Source organism: Pyrus communis, chromosome 13 (assembly GCF_041283825.1).
Source record: "Pyrus communis isolate YQ-2024b chromosome 13, ASM4128382v1, whole genome shotgun sequence".
NCBI classification, from domain to species: Eukaryota; Viridiplantae; Streptophyta; class Magnoliopsida; order Rosales; family Rosaceae; genus Pyrus; species Pyrus communis.
In genome coordinates, this window is record NC_142577.1 from 21,539,106 (window position 1) to 21,547,768 (window position 8,663).

The 8,663-nt window shown below is 36.3% G+C and overlaps 3 protein-coding genes, 1 long non-coding RNA gene and 1 pseudogene across 5 annotated transcripts; 1 reads left to right on the forward strand and 4 right to left on the reverse strand.

The window, feature by feature from the left end:
- Window positions 1-1,245: 1,245 nt before the first annotated feature.
- Window positions 1,246-2,098, reverse strand: LOC137737858 (major strawberry allergen Fra a 1.07). The gene is made up of 2 exons (XM_068477426.2): window positions 1,853-2,098; window positions 1,246-1,741 (listed from the first exon to the last, which is right to left on the reverse strand). The coding sequence occupies exons 1-2, from the start codon at window positions 2,034-2,036 to the stop codon at window positions 1,443-1,445; spliced, it is 483 nt and encodes a 160-aa protein (XP_068333527.1). The 5' UTR covers window positions 2,037-2,098; the 3' UTR covers window positions 1,246-1,442.
- Window positions 2,099-3,001: 903 nt separating this feature from the next.
- On the reverse strand, window positions 3,002-4,064 carry LOC137737857 (major allergen Pru ar 1-like). Its single transcript, XM_068477425.2, has 2 exons — window positions 3,594-4,064; window positions 3,002-3,491 (listed from the first exon to the last, which is right to left on the reverse strand). Exons 1-2 carry the CDS (start codon window positions 3,775-3,777, stop codon window positions 3,184-3,186), a joined length of 492 nt encoding a protein of 163 aa, XP_068333526.1. The 5' UTR covers window positions 3,778-4,064; the 3' UTR covers window positions 3,002-3,183.
- A 507-nt stretch (window positions 4,065-4,571) lies between these two features.
- Window positions 4,572-5,921, reverse strand: LOC148691939 (uncharacterized; annotated as a pseudogene). The gene is made up of 3 exons (XR_015954688.1): window positions 5,412-5,921; window positions 5,100-5,331; window positions 4,572-5,007 (listed from the first exon to the last, which is right to left on the reverse strand). The product of XR_015954688.1 is annotated as an uncharacterized LOC148691939 (transcript).
- Window positions 5,922-6,001: 80 nt separating this feature from the next.
- LOC137736477 (L10-interacting MYB domain-containing protein-like) lies at window positions 6,002-7,179 on the reverse strand. The gene is made up of 2 exons (XM_068475741.2): window positions 6,763-7,179; window positions 6,002-6,686 (listed from the first exon to the last, which is right to left on the reverse strand). Exons 1-2 carry the CDS (start codon window positions 7,093-7,095, stop codon window positions 6,114-6,116), a joined length of 906 nt encoding a protein of 301 aa, XP_068331842.2. The 5' UTR covers window positions 7,096-7,179; the 3' UTR covers window positions 6,002-6,113.
- A 213-nt stretch (window positions 7,180-7,392) lies between these two features.
- LOC148691940 (uncharacterized) lies at window positions 7,393-8,225 on the forward strand. Its single transcript, XR_015954689.1, has 3 exons — window positions 7,393-7,460; window positions 7,673-7,711; window positions 8,148-8,225. It is a non-coding gene; the product is annotated as an uncharacterized LOC148691940 (long non-coding RNA).
- Window positions 8,226-8,663: the final 438 nt, after the last annotated feature.

Sequence of the window (8,663 nt, forward strand, 5' to 3'; positions counted from 1 at the left end):
ATTATTTCTTAAATGATTGCTGTTAGATTAATGTGAAAAAACCCTAGTTTTCTTAGGACTGCATTTTGACCAAAAAGCTGGTTGTCGGCTAATTGTGTGTTATTATGAGGCTGTGACCTCATGAAGTGTGGACGTGGGACTTTTAGGGTTTGGCATGTAAAGTCGATTACTGTTTATTCTTGGACGAGCATGGTGGATTTAGGCCTCTCTCAGCTGTGTGAAAAACAAAACAAAACAAAACAAAGCAAAAAGGAAATGGTATTGTTGTTTTAAACGTTTCTTGGTGGTCCTAGCTCATCCTTAAGTACATTTCTTTCTTTTTCCTACGAGTGACGTTGGGGGAGGGAAGCAGACGCGATATGTCGGGTGCCAGGTTGAACTCTTAACCATTTGAGCGAGAATCCACTTAATTGCTACTTTGTGCAGATATTTGGGTTACGTATTTGAGGCCATCTTTTATGTTCTAAAGGACCAACTTAAGCGTGCAAACAATAAGAATCTCAAGAAGCAGCTTAAGCTGCTTAACCCAAATCCTAAAGCTGAAGATAATTTCGTTTCTGTACACAGACTCCATGATTTCTAGTGTAACTTTATATCCCAAAAGGGTCAAAACAGACTCAGCCAAACACTGCATGTGTTCTTTGAGATCTTTCTGATTGAACAAAAAGATTGAAGCAGCTGGAAATATTGGGGGATCAGAAGGAATATAAAGGCACGCTGGCTGGCTAAAGTTTGTGAACAATATTGACTAGCTTTCCATTGAGTCGTTGACAACGTTTGAGATTGCATGCAGTGAATTGTTGAAAACAAAGTCCATTTCCCCAAAGATTGAAGAAAATTGACTAGCTTTTGTGACGTCAAACCTAAGGAATATACAGGCTGGTGTGGTGGCTATGCTTTTGCTTAATGCAATTTTTAGCTGATGATTTCCCATTAGTGACCAAAAACTGGATTACAGTTTTGTACTAAAACAGATTATGTGAGTTACTGGCACCATGAATTCATATTTTTATGGCCCTACACTAAATTAACCTAAACAATGGGAGGGGAGATTCAAACTTGGGTAAAGAGAAAGAGCGCACTGTTCTAGCCAACTTAGCTAAGCCCAAATCTGCCAAGATGAAAGATATGGGCACAAATACTCAAGAAATCCACCTATATTTGGAACATATCCAAAGTATTTGAATGTTAATTTGGTAATTGGGGAAGACCAGCAGATCCTTCGATCTCTTACAATACGTTAAGTAAATCCAAACATTATTCTTGTTTTATTAACCATGCATGATGTCAACCCTTGTTGAAGGGTTCACAAGAATCCTAAACAATGAAATTGCAGCAATACTATTTATGGTTTGTTCCCACGTATATATAGAATTATTAAATAATTCGTAATTAATTGCATAAATATAGGAGGATCAATCGACTAAGAAGACTCCATGACCTCAAGAATAAACATTTGGGTTCTCCAAGAGGTAGGCTTCCACAACTTTGTATATCCCGATAGCACTGTTCTTGCCTGCTATGATTTCCTCTTCTTTGACCTCAAACTCGCCAATGGTGTTGTATTTACTTGTCATCTTGCAGATTGAGCTCCCATCACTAGCTGCCTCAAACTTCACCTCATAAGCAATAGACTCAAGCTTCTCACCTAATGCATCCCCTTCAATCATAGTGTACTTGCACACAAAATTCTCTATGTCAAGTTCATCAATCCGGTGCTTCACGTATCTGAAATGGCTACCTACATCGTAAACCAAACGAAATATTCACTAAGGGAAGACATATAAGAAACGTTGCAGAACTGCTAAAACAAAAGTTTATCTGTTTGTGAATTGTATGTCAGATTGCAAACCTTCTGTGAAATTGACCTGTTCAATGCTTCCTGCTCCTCCATCTCCCTGTTTTACATCGACGCTTGCGATGAACTGAGGCAACAGCTTTGGTATCAGATTTTTTGAGTCTATGATCAAAGCCTTGAACATGCGCGCCGGGGCGATTGGGCAGAGGAACTCCTGTGTTATACTTGTCACACCCATAATTTGTAGATTAGTTGTAATAGCAGCTGTAGTTGGAAACCATTGGCATCATGCACATATAGAGCTTAAGTTTGAGATGCGTGTGTATGTAGCTAGGTTGGTGAAATCAATGTGGAAAACATGAAAAATTAGGTTGTAGGGTAGGGTTGTAGCTGCAGTCTTTGAATGCCTGTCAAAGTTTCAAAGTATATTGGTCGCTATGTAGACTTCGGTTTCAAACTTTAAAGATTCAACTCAGAAGTACATGCTTTTAAACATATGGGCGGCGCTTACAAAATCTCTCAGTAACTGTAGCATCCTTTGGATCCTTATGAGGTCCAAGTTTTCTCCGCATTGTAAATTTCTGTTGGAACAAAGTTCAAGCATCTTTAATGGGCTCTGTTAACCCAATTTCTCTCTCTTTTCCATTGTCTAAGGGTTACCTAGATAGACCTGCAGTACATAACATATTTACAGAGAGCGTGATATGGTAGTGAACCACCTTGTTAATCTAGGAAATAGCCTTGAGTTGGGGCTTAATTACTGTGTTTCATGACCCTCCTAATTGTATTAGGTCCTTTTTGGATGACAATTTACTACGTGTTTCTAGGCCTCATGTCATTATTTTCTTTATGGGAATTAGCTTTGTATCTCATCCAAAAAAGAGAAATATAGTAACAGAGGTATATATAACCATGTTCTTAAATCAGCTGCAAATTTATGGTGTTTCTGCAACTATTTCCTTATTTTCAAGTGTTTTAAATCCTTTCCTCTCCAGTAAATCAAAACAAGTAATTTACTAAAATAAAATAACTGACAGAGTCCAATTAAGATTTTCAGGTTAGAATTCCAATCTGTTTATCATCTGAGATTTGCCTCTCCACTTTGCTTAGGATGGATGCTGCTGAGATATTTTGGTTGAACTATCTTGATAAAAAAAAAGAAAAAAGAAAAATGGATTAACTACTTGTACACTGCCCAGCCCCTGATTTAGAATCAAAATTAAATATTTATCTTAATCACAATCTTGTACAACAAGAAGAAAGTCTAGGAAAGAAGAACTGGAAAAGCACTTCTGGGAAAAAAGCAAAACAACATGAACAATATTTTAGATATATTGTCCACAGCAGAATTCCCAAAAATCGATAAAATTTTTATTGAAAAATTTTCAGATGTAGGCGCGAGGGTGTGCCATGAGGTAGGCTTCCAAAACTTCATACATCCCAATAGCTCTATCCTTGCCAAGCTCAATGTCTTCTTCTTTGATCTGAATATCGTCTTTGGCTTTGTATGTGCTGGTCAAATGACAGATGCATCCTCCTCTTCCATACCCCTCAAACTTGACATCATAAGTTATGTATTCAAGCTTGTCCATCAAGTGATCCGACGCGTCGCTTTCGATGAAGGTGTAGCTGCAGCTGAGGGCCTCCTTGTCCAAAGCATCAATCCTGTGCTTAACATATTTCATAGGACTAGCTGCACATCCCCAACAAAACCAACACAAAAATTAGACAGTTGAGATTTAATTGTGATCATTAATTTTAGCTAATTTGACTTTTTATGTGCTTAACAATTTACCTTCAGTAAAGTTGATCTGTTTGATGGTTCCAACTTCTCCTGAACCACTAAGGAATTCAATACTTTTAATTGATGAGAACATGAGCTTGGGGCAGAGGTTGTGGGAGTCCAAGATCAAGGCGTTGAACATCCTCTGTGGCGTCACCTGAGTCACAAACTTCTGGCTGATCTTGGTGATTCCCATGTTTTCTTTTGCTTGATGAACACTTGGGGAGTTGGGATCAAAGAAACAATAAAATAAATAAATAAATAAATAAAGGTTTTGATTTGTGAAAATATCAAAGAGTCAGATTAATAATTTTAGGATGTGAATAATGAAGACAGAACTATAGGTAGTGGGCTGCTGCTTTTTAGCTTGGAAGTTGTTGGTCTGAATAATATTTTTTAAGTCCTAATAAACTCTGTAATGGTGGAACCCGATGTATAAGTTGGACCAAATGTAACCTAGTGCGTACTTTTCAACAAGGGGATGGAATCGGATGGTTCCTCTTTAAAAATGATCAACTGGATTACTTGTATTGACATGGAACTTCCATGCTCTGGAAGGTACACTGTATGTTTTATATTCAGGAGGAAGACTGCGGGTTGGTTTGGTATTGCTGTACTTTGAAAAAAAACTGCTTCTGTTGTGTTATGAAAAAAAGCGGCTGTGTAAAAAAATAGCAGAGTGTTTGGTAAACTTTTTTGTGAAAGTGCTTTTGGAAAAAAAAGCAGTATGATAGTGTTTGGTAAATTTTTATGTAAAACAGTTATGACTGTGTAAAATGACCAAAAAAGGTATAATACTAGATGTGCCATTAATTTAATTTTCTTAACCAATAAAGGTGAATTACTAAATATACTTTATTTGTAAAAGAAACATATTTATAAACTTTATCTTAAATATTAATTAGTATGACAAATTACTTCAATTGAAATATTTTAGACTGAATAGTTAGAATTCATTAGTACAATATTGTTAATGTACTTAAAAGTAATCTAATTAGATGCATTCATCAAACTTGCCGCTATTATATTTCTTAATGCTTCTATCTCATGTGATCCTTCAACTTCATAATTTTGGTATTCTTCATCATTATCATCACTACTATCGCTCTCTTCACAATAGTCCCTAGGGTCATCAAAATGACGATCACGTTCAGAATACCTCCGTATGTAGTTATGAAGAGCCATTGTAGCAATGACAATCTTCACTTGCTTATTGAATGGGTAATTAGGCATATCCCTTAAAATTGCCCATCTTTTCTTCTATACGCCAAAAGTTCGTTCAATGATGCTCCTAAGAGAAGAATGCATGTGGTTGAATACCTCTTTATGACCCGTTGGTTCAGCACCCCTACGAAAGTTCGGGAGATGATATCTCCCAAATAACCTCTCATTTGTGGGTACCCCGCATCCACCAAGTAATCTTTTCCTGACAATTGAAAATTTTGTTTTGTATTGTAATAATAATACAAAGCAAGTATGTAAAATGTTATAATAATACAAAGCAAGTATGAAGATTACCATTTGGAGGCTTAGAAAAGTTTAAATTTGGATTCCGTAGCACGGATAGAAAAACCCTTGTATCATGTGCAGTGCCTTCCCATCCGGCACAAGCAAATGTGAATTGCATGTCAAAATTACATGCAGCCATAACATTTTGAGTCGGTATTCCTTTCCTACCAATGTATGGAACTTGATTCGGAGGTGGTATTGAAGCCTCAACATGTACTCCATCTATAGCACCAATACAATCCTAAAAATAATAACATAGAAGAAAACCGTCAACCTACACTTCTAGTTTGCAAATAAGTTAGAAGACGAGTCAAATTTTACCTTAAAATAAGGCATGTATCTTGTATCTCTCCTTATTTCTTGGGGAATGCCACGAAACTCCGAATCCATCGGTTTGATAATATCTATTGCCATCTTACATACGATATCCAACATAGCACCAAAATATCTACTAACAGTCTCACCAGAATGTTGAAATCTCTCTTGCGCTCATCTATTTTTCACACCATGTCCCAACATATGCAAGAACATTCCTAATATTTCAATTGCACTCATTCTCCTTGAACCTTTCAATCCATAATTAGTTTGCAAGTCATTGGATAATCTATAAAAGACATCTTTGTTAATCCTAAACATTCTATAGCATCGCACATGATGTCCTTGTAGTACTTCCATCAACCAAATATTACCTGTTTGGGAAGAATTCATACACGGAATTTTGTGGACATATTTTAAATAATATGTTTCAACAGCTTTCACTACAACACATATAATTAGACCATCCTCCAAATCCTCAACATCATCATCATCATAGGTGTTCATATTGAACATACACCTGTATCATAACACATAATTCAACATTCCACAAGTCATAATCCAACGATCACTAAGAAATCATAATCCGACATTCATGAATAATCCAACGTTTAATAAGAAATCATAATCCAACATTCAATAAACACAAAGTACAAGCAATATTCAATAAATACAAACCACACAGTCCTAATTCATAGTTTTAGCTCCTTATTGTTCTTTATTGAACATATATTTCAACCAAGTTAGCTGCACTTCAGGATCTTTCATAGTGGCAAACATCTCTCGCTTCTCTGCACTACAAAATAAACATGTAGCAAACAACCATAACTCGCTAGGTGGCTCACAACCAGGCAATTTTGCAACAGACGCTATCACTTCCGCAATACTACTGCCTAAATGTAGCGGCCTCATCAATGAGTTTGCAGAACTCTTACTTTCATAAACTTCAACAAGACGGTCAATTTGACCACAAAGTTTTGCAGCGCCTCCAATTTTTTTTCCTTTCTTATCAACCTTCTTTTGCAATTCTCCTTGGTTAACCGCTCTTTTTTTTCCCTTTCTAGTAGCTTGTCTTAGATCCTGCATAGTCTCACTTTCTTCCTCATCATCTAAATCAATCTGTCCTATGGATTCCTCTCTTGTCTCTGGTGGTAGTACTCCAGATGAAGGTGCCCAGGCATGTTCACCGGTAGCAACTGTGTTCGAGAACATCCTATCTAACTTTTCCTCCATCTCAGGACTAATGCCATTTTTTCGCAATTTTCCATATTCTTTGTTTATCTACAAGTAAAGAAAGAATATAGTTAATACATATTGCATGACATCATAATACATATTAAAAGATAAATACACAAACCTGAATTTTATTATTCCACCACTCCTCAGAGGCATCAACGGTACCCTTGTTCGAATTCCACCCTAGGCCAGTTTCTTTACCAACTAGCTCTTTCCACAACTTCCACTCATTTTTAAGTGCATCCCACTTATTTTTCAGTTGCTTTCTTTCATAATCATACCCTATCTCTGCCTTGAAGTTAGCTCTAATATTTGCATATCCTTCTTTGTCAAAGTGAGTGCCTAGACGATGTCCGGCCTCAACCTCCTTGATGCATACATCAAAAAATATAGATATATTGTGGGCATTCCATGTAGCAGTAGGATTTGACGAAGATGCTCCCTTATTTGCCATCGATACCAGCTAGTGATTTGTATATATACATATATATATATATATATATATATTAAAACAAGAACAAATAATATTGTAATATAATCAAGCAAAAAAAAGGTAGTAAACCTAACATAAGCAGAAGCAACTCGCAAGCAGAAAACAGGTATTAAACCTAACAGACACCACAGTCTCTGTTTTCCTTATCATCGTCTCATGTAACTTGTAACTATTTCCATTTGTTATCAGTTATATTGCATGTTCATGTCTTCAAATATCTATCTCATATTGCTTTTAATAACTCAAAAAATTTGCATCAGGATATTGTGGATGATTTACGGTATAGTGAAGTTTTATACTTACCTAGTGTTATGACCCCAACAGAGGTAAAGCCATTTCTTATACTTAAAACTGTAACTCGCTTCAATCTCTGAAGCTTCATGGATTTACAGTTGAACCTGTTTGACCTATTTTAATTTTTAAAATCTCTACTCTTGTAATTATACCGGAAAATCTAAATGCATTTTAAATATCATGGTATTGTGATGGACATTGCAAAGACTGATCAACTTTTCCTTAACCAATTTGCTACTTGCAGATATTGTCTGCATATAACACTGGTGCCAAGATTGTCAAGGTAATTCTTTGCATTCATCTTTTTCACATGGAAGTTGCATCACGATAGACATCTTTATCATAGACTATCAGTTTGGAGTCCTACTCAGGCAAAAACTAGGAATATGAGAACCAAATATTAGTGAATAATCATTATAAAACACGGTATAAAGACTCAGCGAAAAAGATGTCCACCAACATTGTGGCACAACTTTAATATAAAAAAACAAAACCAAATTAAACATCCGAGGTTATAAGTCAATTATAAGCGTCTTTTAGTAGCTTCACTGAGCTTAGTGAACGAAATGTTTCTTTTCAGTTGAAAAATGATTTGTAGAGTGTAGTGAACTTTCCATGGCTAATTGTGTATTGAAGCCCCATAAAGTTCAATTTCTTATGCATGCTTGTTCAGCTCTGTACAAGACTTGTGGAATCAACTGTCTTATATTGGTGAGCAGGTATATCCTGTTTCTGCATTAGGTGGCACACAATACATATCAGCCATTAAAAAGCCTTTTCCTCACATCTCAATGGTTTCACACAACTACTTGGTCAAGATTTAGGTCAAACTTGAGGGCTTGAGAGATTTTTGGAAGTGAACTAGACAGAGAGAGAGAGAGAGAGAGAGAGAGAGAGAGAGAGAGAGAGAGAGAAGAAGAAGATTGGAGGGGGGAGGGGGGAGGTTCTAAATTTTCATATATTTGTTTTTTTTCTTCTCTTGTTTTGTTGGAGTGAAGTGAACGTGAACGGTCACATGAAACTGGAGCCAAAAGAGTGAGTGAAAGGTGCAAATGACAAGCTTTTGCTTCAACTGGGGATCAGATTTTGACATTTTCTTTTGCCTTTTTTTAATTTGAGGTAGGGATCCCACATGTAACAATTTGGGAAAAAAAAGTACGAGCCTATACAACTGTCCAGCTTAAGCTAAAGTGCTCGTATTCCACAAGAAGAAAACCCAATCACTAGTTCTCAAA